The sequence below is a fragment of the Aquarana catesbeiana genome, linkage group LG04, assembly GCF_042186555.1.
Source record: "Aquarana catesbeiana isolate 2022-GZ linkage group LG04, ASM4218655v1, whole genome shotgun sequence".
In the NCBI taxonomy this organism is placed as follows: domain Eukaryota; kingdom Metazoa; phylum Chordata; class Amphibia; order Anura; family Ranidae; genus Aquarana; species Aquarana catesbeiana.
Window position 1 is genome coordinate 157,745,898 of NC_133327.1, and position 19,150 is coordinate 157,765,047.

Here is a 19,150-nt window from a genome sequence, read left to right on the forward strand (position 1 = left end):
CTCACCTTAGATCTTCAAAGGATTTAAGTATACCGTTCTTGTAAAGCTGTGCTAGAGCTGTTATAACTAAATTTTATCCATCTCTGAAAGTCTCTAAGAGCCATAATTTAAGGAAGTTTATAATTTTCCCATATGGGAGTGTATCTGATAGGATATGAGACACCCAGGGTTTTTTTTTTTTAACTGTATCCAATATTTTACACATCAATGTACAGGTGGGCATATCTGCGAGCGAACCGCCCCCTCTTGCACCATCGAGAACATAGAGTGGTAGCCGGCCATTAAACGCATAAGAAAATAATCGTCTAGCAGGAAGGGGTATCTGCTCAGGCTCCCATCCAGCAAAGTGCTGCAGTTGAGATGCAAAACAGTATAACCTCGGGTTAGGAACTGCCAAACCACTTGCATTTTTGGGATGTTGTAAAGTCTCCAATTTAATACGAGGGGTTTTGTTCCTCCATATTAATCGCCTAAATATGGTGTTGATCTTGCTGAAAATCTATATGGGTATCCATATAGGGCATTATATAAAAAATAAAGAAGCTAAGGCATCTATATCATCTTGATTAAATTGATGTGTCCTATTAAACGATAGGGGGAGCTTATTCCAGGTTTATCTTTGATTTTGGAAGTATATTGTCCACAACGTATGACTGTGGGGAGTCAGACATAGTTATACCCAAATATTTTATGAAAGAAGAAAAAATAAAAGCTGAAGAAAAAAAAAGGAAAGCTATCTTTTCCTCCATATCCCCCCTAATCAAGCTGGTAACATCGGGAGAGCCCCGGATAATACATGCCAAAGGCTCTATAGCCAGGGCAAAAAGCAGGGGCGACAATGAGCACCCCTGCCTAGTGCCCCGGGAGAGTCTAAAACTAGTAGATTGAAGGCTATTGACTCTAACCGATGCCGCCGGAGAGGTATAAAGCAACCGCATGCACTGGCAAAAGCCAGAGCCAAGCCCAAATGTTTCAAGAATGACCCACAGGTATGGCCATTCGACACTGTTGAAGGCCTTGATTGTGTCTAAACGCCAAAAAGGCACAATTTGAATGACCCAGAGCCGGGACCTGCATATTTAAATATGAGCGTCTGATATTAAGTGCAGTTGACTTGTTGGGCATGAATCCTACATGATCTGAGTGAATATATTTGATAACCTTATTTAATCAAGTAGCAAGTATCTTAGCAAGAATTTTAACGTCTGTGAATAATAGAGAGATTGGTCTGTAAGATTCAGGATGTAGCAAGTTTTTATCCTTTTTGGGTAGAACTACTATTACCGATTGACCCATAGTGTCTGGAAGCCAACCCAGATGAAAAGCCTCATTTAATGTACCAAGAAGGGCGGGAAGCATCTCTTTATTATAGATCTCTATAGGGAGACCATCAATCCCTGGAGCCTTGGAGTTAGGGAAGCTAGCCACCGCACTTTCCACTTCCAGTAGGGTGAGAGGAGCATTAAGAATCTCTCTCTCTTCTATTGAAATAGCTGGAAGATTAATATTGGCCAAATAGCTAGATAGCTCTGCTGAGGTATAGTCAGCCCAAGAAGTATATAGATCCTGATAATAGGACTTAAAAATGGATAGAACAGTAAACTGAGTTTATATCGTGAAATACAGTACTTACAATTCCGTGTGAATGTTTACTGTACATGTTGAATTTTAAAAGCAGCGAACTTCTGTCCGATTAGCAAACCTGTGAGACCTGCACGCTTGCTGCAGCTTTTGAAATACAATATCTAAAACAGTAAGACGCAGCTCTAAGTATTGTATTTCACTATATAAACACAGTTTACTGTTAAAAAAAACGTGTAGGATGCAAAACTCCCGGGGGTGTAACAAGATGTCCACTTGCCCCCTTCTCAGTGTATCCTTACTGTGGAGTGTACCAGGATAGCGGCAACGAAACGTCATTTCTTTTAAACATTCTGACGGGTCGCCTAATCTGATGAAGCACTGGCATTTTATTTAAACTGATGAAGCCAGGAGATTGGAGAAAAGAATGTGAAGCTTTAAACAGATATAGAAGTATAAAAAAAAAAAAAAAAATTAAAATTAAAAAGCAAAATAAGCCCTGGTCCACATTGGAGCGGTTTGACATGTCAAATCGCATGCCAAAATCAGCGGCAATGGCACTGTCCGAATCTGTGCGACACCGCTTTTGCGTCACTGCTCCAATTCCCAAAAGCAGTTTCTGTACTACTTTTGGCGACTTCGGGGTGCGATTTCCAAAGACATCTGTGCAGCAACCCGCACATATGTCTCTGAAATCGCCCTGAAATCGGGACTGACATACGGGAATGAAATTTTGCGAATTCAGCTGAACTTGCACGATTTCATTCCAGCTGTCAGTGTGAACCTACACTTAGTATGAGATTCAATTGCCTCAAAGTATTCCTCTATAATAAAAAAATGAAAATGAGAATCAGATGTTCAAAATTAACCAGAAGTGTGCTTTATTGTTTACTGTTAGTAAGAATAAAATTCTGTTTGCAGATGGATCAGAGCATCTTCCATGAAAACATCTGGGATTTGTACCTAGAAAGCATTCAGGAGTTAAACAGAAGGATTAACATTTGAGTCGGTGTCTAAAATAGAGATTTGCCACCCCCCCAAGTAAGAAGAACCAGGCTTAAATAAATATTTAGTAATACTGTTGTCTCTTTTCCTTTTCCTCTGCCAACCACAACATACACCACAGCTTCTAGTTGATCTCGTTAGCAGACAAATGTCATTTATTTGAGGCTAATCCAAACTGCTACTTCACCATGTAAAACTGGGAATATAACAAGCAGCACAATGATTGCTGGAAATAAGTTAGTCATCTACACAGTACCATAATTAGAGGCACACACGACTTAACTCTAAATCTGACCTCAAATATAAACATAGTTTAAACTGGAGCTGAAACATTCTAAGGCTCAAGTGAAAAAATATTTTCTTAAATTCATATATTTTTTCAGAATCTTTGGCTCAAGGCCATAGTATACAAGATTGAACCATAATAGATAAGTACAGTACTTTGTAAAAGTTTTACGCAGGTGTGAAAAATGCTTTCAAATATAGAAGTGTTGTTAAAAGTACATTTTTATGAAATTAACATGCATAGTTGAGTTGCTTAACCTTGTTTCCATGTCCTATGCAAAAAAAACATAGGGCCCGGGGTGCAGAAAAAAAAAAAAAAAGACAGCAGGTGCTCTGGACTGATAAGTCAAAATGTGAATAATAATTAGTGTCTGCAGGCAACAGTGATGCATAGTGGAGGTTCCTTGCAAGTTTGGGGCAACATTTTTGCAAATGGAGTTGGAGCTTTGGTCAGGATCAATGGTGTCCTCAATGCTGAGAAATACAGGCAGATACTTATCCATCATGCCATACCATCAGAAAGGAGTGCAACATAAATTTAGCTGCAGAAGACAACGACCTTAAACATACAGGCAAATGTCATTAAGAACTATCTTCAGCGTAAAGAAGAACAAGGAGTCCTGGAATTGGTAGTTTGGCCCCCAAAGAGCCCTGATCTCAACATCATCGTATCTGACTGGGATTACATAAAGAGACAGAAGGATATGAGGCAGCTGACATCCACAGAAGATCTGTAGTTAGTTCTCCAAGATGTTTGGAACAACCTACCTGCAGAGTTCCTTCAAAGTGTACCTAGAAGAATTGATGCAGTTTTAAAAAGGCAAAGGGTAGTCACGCCAAATATTGATTTGATTTTCTCTTCTGTTTCTTTTATTTTTATCAATTAACAAAATGGAAAGTAAACTATTAATGTGGTTCCAAAGGTTCAAGGTTTCAGGTTTTTACTGTGTGCAGCCCACCCCCCATTCTTACCTGAGCCCCATCTAGATCCTGCGATGTGCATCAGAGCAGTGGCTCTCCTGGGTCTCTCCCCATTGGCTCACACAACAGCGCATATCATTGGCTCCTACTGCTATCAATCACAGCCAGGGAGCCAAAGAGGAGAGCGCAGGTGTAGGGCAGAGCTGCACTGTGTGTGTGTGAATGGGAGTGAGGCTGAGACTTGCTATTGGGAGCACTTGGCAAGGGGGAGGAACCAGGACCACCGTCTGGGATCCAAAAAGAAGAGGATCGGAGTTGCTCTGTCCAAAACCACTGCACTGAGCAGGTAAGTATAACATGTTTGTTATTTTTTTTTTTTTTTTAAAAGTAAGATTTCCCCACACTTTGGGGAGATATGTACTTTGTCATGTCTGGGTAAAGCATAAGACTATAATAAAGCTACAAACTGCAATTTAAGAATAAATGGGGCCCTTGACTCAGATTTTCTACGGGTTATTGAAATGGTCACTGGGCACACTGGATCCAGTTCAGCGGCAAGAAAACAGGGACACCCCTTAGGAATAGGGAAAAGATGAAGAATTGTGAATATACATACAATCCAGTTTGTGCCAAACAAATGTCCAAGAGTTCAAGGTTTTTGAACATTTATAAAAGGTTTCATAGTTAATGCTATGCATCATTGTTATTAAAAACCTTGGACTCTTGGATGTATGTCTGTCGCTCTCATTGGATTGCTCAGTACATATAAAAAAAATTAAAAAAAAGGGGGGGGGGCATTAAATTTTGGTTGCAATTCTAATTTAATCAACAGGTGAGAAATCACTCAGAAAATAGCATATCATTGGCAGCAATTATAGTTTCCCATTTGCGTTTGCTCTTCACTAACCAATCCATCAGCAATTTTCTAAAACAATTCCATGCCTAAGTTCAGAGCCGTCTAAAATGTTGGACTTCAGAAGGAATTCATAAAACTCTTCACTTTCTTGAAAAATTATATATGCTGAGTAAAAGCATATTACTCACGACATTTGCCGATTTTTTTTTTTTTCCTAATAAAGTAGATATGCCAAAAATATGACATATAGAAAAAAAAATTCTGGAGTGGGAACAGCTAGGGGATAAGTCATTATGGTCAAAAAGTTAACAGAAAGAAAGGAAAAAAAAAAAAAAAAGTAGTGTCAGCCACTGAGAAATATGTGTTCTAGGAAAACTTTGCATCATAACCCCGCGCAACCAGATGCACAAATTTCCTTAAAAAAAAAAATATAGTACATTAAATTTAAAGTGGTGTATACTACTTGGAAAGAAGATTAGAAATAAAACAGATGCTGCCTTCCTGGGCTTTAATCTGAAGGGTCACAAGGGCAAACGAAAAAACAAATATCTTAACGTTCTAACATGAAGCCCACCAGAATAACCATAATATAGGTTTCTGGTCACCGCTGACTTTGACGGAAGGGGGAGACTGACGGGAATGCAGAGGCGATCAGAGGCCTCCTAACCTTAGGAAGGAGGCAGATCAGGCAGACATGAATCTGGGCTGCAGCTCCTCGCATAGGGGGCCATTGCTTCTCCTCCCGGCCGAACAGGAAGTGGGTCCTGACCGAGACCCGATTGGCTGGGAGTCCCAAGACACCCTGGCCAATCGGGTCCCAGGTACTGCTTCCCGATTAGCCAGGAGGAGAATCAGGAAGACAATAGCGAATATTAATTTGCCATTGTCACACAAGTGGACGGGCTCGGCCCACCCACTTGTGTGACAATAGCGAGCCCACCCTTTTTTGAAGCCAATTAGAGCCTCAGACTCTAATCATGTGCAAAAAAAAAAAAAAACCCAAAAAAAACAACCCCATTGAAATCCATGCATCCGCATGAAGATTAGGGGACCAAACCTATGGACAGGCCACCACTGTCTACAAGTGTGCATTTTAAATCAAGGGCTAGGTTCAGCCCCTTTCAGATAGAGCTGAATCCGTCCAAGCGGATCCACCTGCTCAGTGAGGGGGATCTCTCTTCTGATCCCCTCTGAGCAGGCAGAGGACAGGTCCGTGTCAGAGTGGACAAGGACAGAGCCTGCTGTTCTCCGTAGGGCAGTCAGATGGAACCTGCCTGTCCGTTTCCATACGATTCTCATCCGATCCCATGGACGTAGAAGCTAAGGTCCCTAACTCACATTCATTAAAACACATACCAGGGCCAATTTACTCATTAGCGTGTCTTTGGAGTGGGGGGGGGGGACTGGAGTACTCGGAGGAAATCACTTCCGAAGTCGGACTGACATGTGGGTATGAAATTGTGCAAGTTCAGCTGAACTCGCACAATTTCAATCCCGCTGTCACTGTGAACCTAGGCTAAAAAAAACAATCAGCTTCCAGGTTTTTTTATTTTTTTATTTTTTTGATTTAGCATTCTCCAGTTTTAGTAGATCAACCCCTCTGACTTTCTTGAATATGGACAGCAAAAATGGCAGCTATGTTTTTAGGCTTTTTTTTCGTTTTACTGATCTCGGTTAATCGTTAATTTTTTTGATCGGTAGGCTGCCTGCCCTGGGGCTGTTTTGGGCCAAGCTGTGGCTGCAGCACAGCGCTCCCTCCTCCACTATATGTCACACACAGTCTGTGGGCATCTCCCGCTGCGTGTCTCCGAGCTGAGTGTGAAAACTTTGGCCTCCTCCTAGATCAGCTCGTGTGATAGACGCTGTTTATCACACGAGCTGATCTAGGAGGAGGGCGGGACTTTTCTCACAGTGCGGCCAAAGTTTTCACACTCAGCTCCGAGACACACAGTGGGAGATGCCCCCAGTCTGTGTAATCCAGGCACGGACTACAGTGAGGCTGTGATTATGGGCACGGTGAGACTGCATTATGGGCATGGGAAGGCTGAGTTTATGACGTATGATGTCCTAGCCATGCCCCGCTATATCCGTCTTCAGCCGTTGCCATAACAACGTTGCTAAATCAGCTAAAAGTAGTTGGATATGTATGTGCGTTATAATTAAATCGAAATTAGTTGATTAAAAAAAAAATAAAATAAATAGGATTAATCGAACACAAAAATTTTAATCAGTAACATATATACACACACACACATTTATTTATTGATGGCACCATATAACTACCTGTAATCAGGGCTTTTTTTTTCCAGCGGGAACACAGTACTGGCACCTCCAGCACTGAATGTATGTAATGGCAAGGAGTACTGGGGTATGTTGGAGGGTCTAATAATGTAATAATGCTGGCTGCTGGGGGGGGGGTGAATTGTTGCTGGGAGAGATCTGCTGTTGCTCGCTGTTGGAGATTCTATTGATGCCGGGAGATCTGTAGTTGCTCCTGGATTGGTATTTTGTTGTTGGAGTCCATTGTTGCTGGGGGGGGGGTCTATGGTTGCTGTTGGAGATCTCTCTTACTACTTTTCTTGTTATTAACAAAATCCATTCAAAATTACTTGGCACCACAAAATTATACTTGGCTCTTTACTCTCTTAAAAAAAAAAAAAAAAAAAAAAAAAGGGAGGCGCTTCCAGGAGGTGGGTAGGGGGTGGAACCAAGGAACGGTGCTCAGAGGTGAGTAGGGGGAGGAGACAAGGGGTGGCTCAGAAGGGAGGAGTTCCTGCACCTATTCTCTGGTGACTGAATGTTTTTAACCACTTCCCGCCCGGCCTATAGCAGAATGACAGCCAAGTGGTGGTTCAGTTATCCTGATTGGGCGTCATATGACATCCAGCAGGATAACAGCTGCCTTGCGCCCATGGGGGTGTGCATCGCGGTGATCGGTGGTGCGGTGTGTCAGTCTGACATACGAGGCTCTTTACCACGTGATCAGCCGTGTCCAATCCCGGCTGATCACAATGTAAACAGGAAGAGCCGTCGATCGGCTTTTCCACATTCGCGTCTGACAGACACGAGTAGAGGAGAGCCGATCGGCAGCTCTCCTGATGGGGGGGGGGGGTCTGTGCTGATTGTGTATCAGCGAAGCCCCCCCCTCGGATGCCCACCCAGGACCACCAAGTATGTCACCCTAGACCACCAGGGATATGCCAATCAGTGCCCAGGCAGCTGCCAATCAGTGGCAATTAAAAATGCCTGCCAGTGCCACCAGTGATGCCTATATGTGCAGTCTATCAGTGTCAGCCACCAGTGCCACCTTTCAGTGCCATCTATCAGTGCCACCCATAAGTGCAGCCTTTCAGTGCACACCAGTGCCACCTATGAGTGCCCAGTGCCGCCTATCAATGCCCGTCAGTGCTGCATATCAGTGTCACCCACTAGTGAAGGAGGAAACTTACCTTATTTACAAAATTTTATAACAGAAACAAAAGAAAAACTTTTTTATTTTTCGCCCTTCAAAATTTTTGGGTTATTTTATTTGTTTAGCAAAAAAAATAAATAAATAAAATAATGATATATCGCAGAGGTGATCAAATACCACCAAAAGAAAGCTCCATTTGTGGGAACAAAAAGATAAACATTAAGTTTGGGTACAGTGTAACATGACCTCGCAATTGTCATTTAAAAAGTGACAGCACTGAAAGCTGAAAATTGGCCTGGGCAGGAAGTGCCTGGTATTGAAGTGGTTAAACATACATCAGTTGTACTGAATTTCCAAACATGTAAAGTATAAAATCAGCCAAATCTTTTTTTAGTTCTACATAGAGAACAGGAGGGTCAAGTCGTCTGAAGAACCACCGGGGAGATTTCTTCTTTTTATTCCAGTGACAACGCTGTTACTGGAAGAAGAGGAAGTTCCCCAAAAAATGACAAATAAAGAAATAAAGGTTCTAACTCTTCTCCAGCCCCTTTTTTTTTTAAAACTCACTGCTATTTTCTAAACTGCAGAAAACACAAGCAGTAGTAAGTCTACATAGTCTTGTTTAGACAGGAACATGATGAAGACAGATCACTGTTTATACCTCCCAGTATAATCTATGCTGCATTTATCTTCAGAACTGTTTCAGAGCATTACTGTGAAAACACAACATTTCAGTGACATCTTCCATGTTTCTCGGTGCAACTATTAGTACAGAATTAGAGCAGCTGAGAAACTGAACGACAATGAATGGCAAAATGAAAATCAGACTACACTCAGAAGGTAGGCCATGTAAAGTGCTATTAAACACAAAACCAAAAAATGTAATATATTGCAGCTTACCAATCCTCAGATGGGGTGGCTGCATTTGTTTTATTTTATTTTTAGGCTTTTTCATTCTGTTTTCACCTGGTGACCTGGCCAGTAACACACCTCCTGTATTAAAGTGCCTCCACTCTGGATGAAGGAGCACAGGGGGCACTGCTGGACAGCAGAATTGTAAGACTGGGGGGAGGAGAGTGTTAGACATACTAGCAGATTTAAATACACAAACAAATTGAAGTAAAACACCAGCAGGTATAGAAAGCTTTTTTTTTCCCCTTTTGGGATAACGGTTTCAAATGAATAAATTAAAGCTGATCATCGTTATCACCTCTGTCAATAGCAAATGGTTCGTCTCAAAAAAAAAAAAAAAAAAAAAAAAAAAAAAAAAAAAATTCATACTTACCTAGGTGGATGAAACATCTGTCCCCCACTAGTTTTAGGGCTAAGAACCAGGCAATCAAAGACCACTGATCGCTCAGTTCTCAGACTTTCACGACTATAGAGCTGGTGACTATCAGTCACCGGCTCTCTGTTCTGCCCCCCCTGCGCTCACTGGAACTCTGGGCTGTGGAGGGGGTGGGAGTGGGAGTGGCTGGCTCAGCCCTTCAGCTGCTCACAGAGACTGAGCCAGGTGTCAGTCCAGGATTGTGGGACTTTATTGATGTGATCTTTCACTAGCCTGGACCGGCTCTGTGACTTCAGCCTGCTGTCTGCTGAAAACGGGTCACAGACGTGCAGAACAAACTGCACTCCTGTGATTCACATACATTTTAGCATAAATAGCGGTCATGGGATCACAGAGCTCCAGCTCCGCTGTATAATGTGGACAGCAAAACAACATGGTTGAACAGGGACGTCACCCACTGGTGCTGTAGGCATTGTCGAAGCAGAGTTTCTTTCCAAAAGTCACAGCAGTCAGACAGAGCTTTGTGGTCACATGAAAAAAAACAAACCAGTTGGCATCCTTTTTAGGGTGGGAATCACATACCCACATGTCCTGTGTTTACCGTTGTGCATGCATCTGCACAAAGCAGCTGCTCCCAAATGTCATCAGACTGCAGAGGACATCAGGTGAAGGCACAGAGCCGACTGGAGTGGCTCTGTGCCGTGTGATTGCTGTGACAGCCAATCACAAATGTAAACAGTGTAGTACAGTATTTAGAGTGTTATGGGGGGAGTGTGCTTACGGTGTTACTACACAGCTGGCAATTGTTTGAGAACACAGTGTCTTGGGGGAGATTTAAAGTGTCAGTGACCACCAATGTTGAGAGAAAGGGTGGAGGGTTTTAATATACCACTAACCATCAAGGATTGTGGAATTGTTTTGAAGAGGGTTAAAATGCCACTGACCATCAAGCAGGCTGATTTGCTTTGAGAACAAGGGAAGGGGGGGCTAGTAATGTGGCACTCAGCACTAGTTTACTTTAAAACCTATTATATATACACACACACACACACACACATTTATATATTGCCTACATTTTAAAAAGTTTGACCACTATACTGTTAGCACTGAAATTATATAAAATGCACTACAACCACTAGTATAATGTTTTTCTTACCGAAAAAATAAAAAATCTAATATACATACCACCTAAAAGACGTCTTTATATTTAATATTTCAAAATAAGCATTTGTATGCACAGCGCATTTAAAGGTAAAAGCATTAAACATTATATCCTGTAACACTGCACTGTGAAGATAGTTTGTGCATTGCTATTTTTTATTTTCTTTAACTAACAAAGCAAATACTGTATCAGAGTGTGGGTGTAATGGCCAAGACAGCTTCTCATGCATTTCCTGCAATTTCCACAGCATTTTCCACAAGGATCTTATTGTGAAATCGCTTTGGCCATTTAAAAGTATAAACAAAGTATATGGAAAAATGTTACCCCATCCCAGGGAAGGTGACAGAGACTGCATAGTGGAGAAAATGGGCAGCAAATACTATTTACATGTCAGAATTTGGTGAGCAGAGATGTAAATTCCTGGTTAGTCTGAAGAGATGCCCCTGTCTCAGTAAAATATAAAATCGGGTCATATGGCAAAAAAAAAAAAAAAATTGAATGCTTTTACAATCCCACTGCAGTCTCAGGAGCAACCACCCCTTCTACTTCAAATGCACTTGCAGTCTTTTCTAAGAAGTCCTAATTCTTAAGTGCAGTAACCCAGAGAAGCGAAATTAAAAAAAAAAAAAAAAAAAAAAACTGAATTGTTTTTAAAAATGAGTAGTAACACTTTATTGAGCATCAAGATGTTATGGTTTCTGGAAAACACAAGGATATTAACAGACACTTTGCAGACAGCAGATTTTTTAAAAATCCAGCATTCCGGATTTCTTTTTCATGTCACTAATGTCAGGGCTGGAGCACATAGATATACACTAAAAACCCTGCATCCCTTGCTACCCTTCAAACTTAAAAAGGCTGTGCTTCTCTCCAATAGCCACTAGAAGGTGCTGCGCCCTATGCAAGTACATGCTTTTGTCTTTATTTTTCCATTGAATGGCAGTTCTTCATTTACCACTATTTCTTCTGGTTTCTGGGTCTGTCAAGGGAACTCTTATGTATCCAGATACTGTATCAGAAAAAACAATCTTTTTTCCATAATGGAATTTAGAATGGGTAATAAAGCAGATGCAAACATAAACATAGCCAAAAAATGGTTCTGAACCAGTTAGTATAACCAAAGCATCTCTTTGAAATCAGCCCAACACTCACAAGTCCCAAAAAAACTAGAATGGTGTTTTTCTACAAATGCAGTTAATCAAAAATAATTGGTTGAAAGGTAGCCAAAAACTGACCATAAAACATAGTGTAAGCTCTTATGAGCAAGGCTCTCTTAACCCTCTTGTATTTTATTGTAACTGTACTGTTTCCCCTTTATATCATAAAGCACTGTGCAAACTGCACTATATAAATTCCAAATAATAATAATAAAATCTAAGGATCATTGCAATATTTTATATATTAAACCTGAGGTTTTGGGATACAACACCATAAATATTAGTTGTAATGGTGTGTATCCCAGTAGCTGCAGGGTGTCTGCTTCTGGTAAAAATCTGCCTTGTTGTGCCCGATTCAGAGTCAATGGATACCGCCCTGAGCAACTGTCTTCTGGCGCTCTGAGAGTTAAGCTGGCCATAGATGGATCGAAATTTGATGGTTGAGCGGGGAACAGCCAAATTTTAATTTTTCAATCTAAAGATCGACTTCTGTCAAGCAGGACTGTTGAAAAACTTTTGTCAGTCAGTGGCTGTAGCCGCTGATCAGTGTATTCTGACAGCAGAAAAGTTGCAACTGTCAGAATACAACAGCAAGGTGAGGAGAATTTCTCCTTCCACCTTGCATGTGTGGATGGGGGAATTTGTTTGTTTTTTTTTTTTCCAATTGGCCCTCCAGCTGTTCCAAAAAAAACGCAACACGTCATACAGTACCTCCTCTGTACAGTTTGTTTTGCACAGAGTGGCCCCGATCCTTCTCTTTTGGGGTCCCTCAGTAGCACTCCTGGCTCCTCTTCTCGAGGGTCCCGTTGGAGAGTTGCTCTCCCTCGGGGGCACTCGTGCAAGCATGCTCCCATGTCCTGCTGCTGCGTCTATTGACATAGACAGCAGGACTTGGCCCCGCCCCCTGCATCATTGGATTTGATTGACAGCAGCGGAAGCCAAAGGCTGTGATGCCATCACTCTATCCAATGAGGACCCAAGACACCAGTTGGAGCTGGTGTTCTCGTCGCTGGAAAGACCGGGTTCAGGTAAGTAAAAGGGGGGCTCTGGGGGAGGGGCGCTGCATCAGAATGCATTTAGGTGAAAGACCACAAGGGTTTACAACCCCTTTAAAAGCAGTCGCTGCCACTAAGAAAAGTTTTGCTACTTACCCGCCAAGATTCAGTCTGCCCTCTCCGCCATTCACAAACTCGTACTACTGCACTCCCACAATGCATTACATTCTGGAAATGGAGGGAGAATAGTTGAATGAGGTTCTTTTCCACCCATTCACAGAATGCATTGCAGGACAATAGTAGTAGGAGTTTTGTGAATGATGGTGAAGGCAGAATGGGCAGGTGAGCGATGCAACTTTTCTCAGTAACAGCAGCTGCTGCTAACTCTCACAGCGTCAGAAGCTCAGGACAATAACTGGCAGACACAGCAAGGAGGAATTTGTACCAGAAGCAGCTGCCTGCAGAATACACACCATTACTTATATCTAATGTGTTTTGTGCTGTACCCCAAAAAAAAAAAAAATTTCTACAGTAAAACTCAGCTTTTACATTGAAATACAATTTGTGCAATTGGAGGAAAGTTTTTCACCTCAGTCCACACAAATGGACACCAGATACAGATTCTTAAGTCTCTGAGCGCTCAACACACCAAATGAAAGTTGTAGTGTGGCCAGCTGGCTTGTCACTGTGCAAAGAAGTTATTTATCCTGATGTCAGAAGGACATTCGCAAGGACAAAACATTTTTTGAATTTGATGCTGAAGTTCCTATTATTTTCCACACTGAGTATTTTTCTAGGGCCCTGGTGCACAACCAGTGGCTCTCGGGACCCCTGAAGACTGTAGTCTGTGTTTTTGTATCTAAATGAAAATTGTACAAGAACATTTTATAGTGTATGGCCAGCCTAACAAGAAAGTTAACCACCACTGTTCTCGGGCTTGTGCATATGGGCTGTGGAGGTGCATTAAGTGTGTCCCATTCCTATTGGTTCTGAAACACTTTCTACTGGTGGTAAGTAACTTAAGCTACTGATGCTTGCAAAGAAGTTTTGAATCAGATTGGTAAATGTGAGAAGCAGCCTAGTACTGGCATTCGTTTAAGGCATTCTGCATGTCAGAAACAGCAAGAAGGCTGCAGTGGGCACTATCAGAAATTGCTCCTCTGCATCTCATGAATGGGTTCCTCAGGATCACCAGATGAAAAAAAAAAAAAAAGAAAAAAAAAAAAGCAGAGTGGACAGGTGCACTACAAGAATGTCTGACTGTAACACCAAAGTGCCAAGCTGTTTTTGCTCCTTGTATTCTTTTCAACAATGAACTTAAAATTTTGACTGAAGCACACTTATTTTCCAGAGTGGCAGTGGGAGGTGAGTAGAAGACTAAACTGAACCTGTCAGAGCAGCAGTTATCCATCACTTTTAAAGCTCCCTCTCAGTACTGGAGGCTGTAATGGGCAGAATGGATGTTGTGCTTGTTTTAGGGCAAGAAAATCACTGTATGATGCTGCATTGATGTGCTGCCCTGGAACTAGCATAGCTTTTTCTTATTACTTGGCTCCATGTGCACTGAATGGACCTTCAAAACAGAAGAAGTCTAAAGATTGTAGGAAATGGTCCTCCCAAAGTGCCATAAAGCCAATCCACCTGCTCTGATTCTGCACTGCAGGAATGCTCGGCATGAGCATAAAGAGGTTGAACTTATCTAGCATTGGGTACAGAGGTTAATACAAACCTGACAGTGAGCCTAACCCTTCACCACTAGCCTTTTTAATGTAGGATTTATAACTACAGTAAATGAACAGTATAAATCACAGATTCTTCGCAACTCAAGGCTGCAAGCTAACCATGAGTTATAGATTGACCATACATCAGTAAAATTGTGTTCAAAAAAAGTTTCATTTTATGAACATCCATTCAATTTTCCTAAAGCTTAGTGGGGTCAAATTGGCAATTGTCTGACTGTTGTGACGGGAATATTCCAAGGAGCAGGAGGGAAAATATTTCTTGAAAGAACAAAAATAAATTGTGAATGCACATTCAGGAAAAAAAAAAAAAAATCATACAAGGCACAAAACGAACCTGCTCAATACATCAAGGATTCCATTCAAAAAGCAGGTGTGGACAAAATGTTAAGGTCTTTCGAACGAAATTAGTTAACTCAGTGATGGTAAGATGGAATGCTCCGATAAATTATTTTTTAGAGTTTCTGTACAAAGTTCTACTGGTGTATGGCCAACTTTAGACTCAGAGCTTTCTACTTCTTTTCCCATTTCCTCCCACTACACAAAAATGTACTAGTATGGGAAAGTAGGTTAGGTGGATTCCATTCAAACTGGCCCTTGTGTGAGAGTCTGCATTACTGTAATAGTAATGTTAGTTTGTTAGCTTCTTTGATGTGAATGATATATTCCACAAAGCACCTTAGAATGTGTTGGGTCCATGTAAATGAGCAGAAATAAATACCAAGATTTGCTTGCTTGTAAATCCTGTGAGTAGGTTAGAAAAAAAAAAAAGTTCTCCTACATATAATACAACTAATGGGAATGTAATACACACAAACACAGACAACTGGTATCCTACTGCAGTCAGACTCATTGGCTCGACCTTGCTGACTACATTACAGTAATCTGGTAAACTCATAAAAGCAGGTTGCTTTGGAGAACATCTTGCAGTAGGAACTGCTCACTGGCCGATGTCAGTCATTAAGAAATACAGATGAAGATTGTGGGGTTTTGCCAGCTTCCCAAGATCACAGCAGCCAATTGTACTTAATAGGAGTCCTGTAGTGAAAGCACGTCTCAGTCCGCTGCCTGGCTTGGGAAGATTTTTCCATTGGGAGCTGAACTTTGAAGATCTGCCATTATGAAATTTTGTTTGGTAATGTAAGACTGTTTTAAGGTTTCCTTTTCAGAATCATTACCTCTCCATGTTTAAGGCGATTTATTAACACATTTATTTTTCACCAATCCAGTTATATCAGGCAAAGAATATTTCGTTGGGTTCGGTTACAATAATCTTACTAATAAATTGTCTACAATATTTCATAGGCACAACAATAAAAAGGGTATGAGTGTCTTTTCTTTATAGCCAGGATTTCTATATACAAGTAGAGCAGTTGAATACCTATGGCTATACATAGCTGATGACCTATAACTGTTAAAGTCTAAATATATGCTATATTATATTGACCCTTAACTTATTCTAGCAAGTGGGAAATCAGATTCAGTGGGGAATCAGATATATGAGGAATCAGAGGGCCCTCTGATTCCTCATATATTGACATGTATAATAACTGTACTGTCTGCCCTAATATTACAAAGCGCTGCACAAACCATTGGAACTATATAAAGCCTGTATAATAATACCCTCTGTTATATATCAAAAAGAAATGTAAATATATGCATTTCTAAAATCCAATAAAGAAATAAAAGTTTAATATTAAAAAATATATATATATATATATATATATATATATAAATAAATAAATAAATAATATAAAAACCACACACACACACACACACACACACACACAATTATATCAACAATATGAAATATAATTGGTTGCTATGGGTTATCATCGACCTTCACTGTTAATTTTAATTTGCAGAAACAAACAGGAAATCACAGGCAGTTCATTAATAAAATATATAAAAAAAAAAAAAAAGGAAAAAAAATAAGTTTCAGACTTTCTTGCTAGCAGAAAGAAGATTGCAGTGATCCACCCAAACCACAACGTTCTTAACTCTTATGCCGCGTACACACGGTCGGACTTTTCGTCTACAAAAGTCCGACAGCCTGTCCGACAGACTTCCGGCGGACTTTCAGCGGACTTGCAGCAGACTTTCTAACGAACGGACTTGCCTACACACGACCACACAAAAGTCCGACGGATTCGTACGTGATGACGTACACCGGACTAAAATAAGGAAGTTCATAGCCGGTAGCCAATAGCTGCCCTAGCATGGGTTTTTGTCCGTCGGACTAGCATACAGACGAGCGGACTTCGGGGTCCGTCGTACTTACGACGTAAAGATTTGAAGCATGCTTCAAATCTAAAGTCCGTCGGATTTTAGGCTAAAAAAGTCCGTTGAAAGTCCGGAGAAGCCCACACACGATCGGATTACCAGCCAGCTTTAGTCCGTCAGCGTCCGTTGGACTTTTGTAGACGAAAAGTCCGACCGTGTGTACGCGGCATTACAATACCAAATAAGTGTTCACTGAAAACAACACACTTTATATAAAGTAAATACAAGCAAGAACACAGTGATACCCATTAAACTGCCTCTTGAATCATTTACTAGACCAATTGGGGAGATCATTAACTGTGTAAAACAAAGCATGGCAATATAACGATGCAGCTTGCAGGGTGCGACTCCTTGTAAGGAAAGTGTCACTAAACTCTGGTTTTAAATAAAAATCTATTCTAGTATATATTAACTCAAAAAAATACTTTTATTGCAATCCAGCTTCCTGTTAGAAGGTGGCTACTTTTATTCTCCATGGTCCCACTGTATACAAGAATATAGCCGACCCGCTCGCTCCTGAGATGAACTAGGGATCATGGTGTAGTGTGCATAGAGAATTGCACATGGTCACAACTAATGAGCAGTGCAGGTTTGGGAGCTCACAATTGTTTTTCTGTAACAAAAGTAACAATTACATGCATACAAAATAATAATAATAATAATAATTCAGGGCTATTAAATAGTGGATGTGTATGGAATATTTTTGAAGAACAAGGATAAAGTTTAGTGTCACTTTCACTAGTGGAGAACACTAGTGGATAGTTTAATAATGCAGCTAGCAGGGTGTGACTCCTTGTAAAGAAATAACTTGAAAATTAACAATGTATCCATTAAATGTCTTCTGCTGTGTTCATGTTCTAGTTTACTGCCCAGAAGGATACTTAATTTGACATAATTGAAATAAAACTCAAGGTCATGGAACAATGCACATTCCAGAATCCCCAGATCAGAACAAAGAACCTAGCAGATCCTTCGCACCAAATAAAGTCCAATCGTAATGGGGGAGATGTGGATACGTGCAGAGGAACGTGTAAAATAAACACAGCCTGCTGTCTGGGACAGTCAATGAATCACTGTGTGAGCACCTTACAAAGAAAGCAAGTCCCTCCAAGTTCCTCCAAGTCCTCAGATCACAGCAAACCTCTACAATCCACAGCATGCTGCCCAACCCACATTTTATTCATTCATTAAACGCTTACTTTTATATGCATGTCATCTATACCTGATTATGTAACAGATGACACCTCTATGTAGTCATAGAGGGAATGAGCTGGAGTGATCAGCATTAACATATACAAACGTCTGCTATGCCTATTTAATGCATAGCTTTCAATAAAAGTCATGTCCCTGTCTATAACATAATAGAATAGATGATGGACAGCAGTTAGGATACAGGAGAGGCAGTGATGACAGCTACTCCCTATGATGACACCCAGCTTACCTGTAGAGATCAGAGGTTGCTCTGTGGCTATGCTAAGCTGAGATAACCCAATCAGATAGACGGCTAGTCTGAAGAGTTGGAAGTGAACAGAGCCCCAAGGCATTCTTCCTTGTGGAGAGTAGCAGCAGCAGCTGAGAATGACTGAAGTGTGCTCACTAATGAGAGGGATAGGCAGCTCTAGAGAGAGCAGCCAGCTGGCCCCTCCCCTCCTCTGCTGGCCTGGGAAAAGAAGGGGGGAGATAAGTCATCAGCGACCCTCAAGCCTTCCCTGTCAGGGTGCTGGCTGTGTGCACTGCATATAGGGGTAGAACTCCTAGCAAAGCCTTTATCTTCCAAGTTTTCATTTCTTGAAAACATAACACATTTTTGTTTATACAGGCAGCAGTGTAATATTACTGATTTCACATGCATTCATTTCATGGGGATGGGACATAGACAAAGCAGAGATGAAATGACTCAGAAGAGGAGCCAGGCTCTCCAGTATCTGCTGATAATGCAGAATATTTAGAAAGGAATAGAGAAAACAGTAAAGATGCCCAAAATTCAAAAGCTGCTGTGTGATCACTGATTCATATTCCTGGCAGTGTGCTCTGTGCTCTGATCCTTCTTTATTCAGGAGTGCTGTACTCTCCAGAAAGTCCATATTCCATAGGGGTGCTCAAGCACAGAAATATTGTGTGTGTGTATATATATATATATATATATATATATATATATATATATATATATATATATATATATATATATATATGTTCATGTGTGCTCTGTCAGTTTAAATAGAGAGAAATGGGCGATTAATCTACTCTCTATAGTGGGGAGTCCATGCATGAGAGTTCAAATGCAGCAAGAGGTGTGTAGATGGTCATAGATAGGCTGACTCTGGATGGCTGCCGGCTCATAACAAGCTAGAAGGGTCTCTGTAGACAGTAAAAACAAAGACAAGAGCAGCGCCATCTAAGTGCAGCGTGATAAAAACATTTTAATATAGAACAGACAATTTTAAACTCACAAGATTGTAGAGATTA

General features: G+C 41.0%; 1 protein-coding gene across 2 annotated transcripts in view; it reads right to left on the reverse strand.

Annotated features, from left to right (window-relative positions):
- Positions 1-18,302, reverse strand: part of PLOD2 (procollagen-lysine,2-oxoglutarate 5-dioxygenase 2) — a 197,062-nt gene extending 178,760 nt beyond the window's left edge. For both annotated transcript variants that reach the window (XM_073625894.1, XM_073625893.1), the window contains exon 1: positions 18,126-18,302. In XM_073625894.1, coding sequence (XP_073481995.1) covers positions 18,126-18,228 — 103 coding nt within the window. In that variant the 5' untranslated portion in view covers positions 18,229-18,302. The remainder of the gene's footprint in view (positions 1-18,125) is intronic.
- Positions 18,303-19,150: the final 848 nt, after the last annotated feature.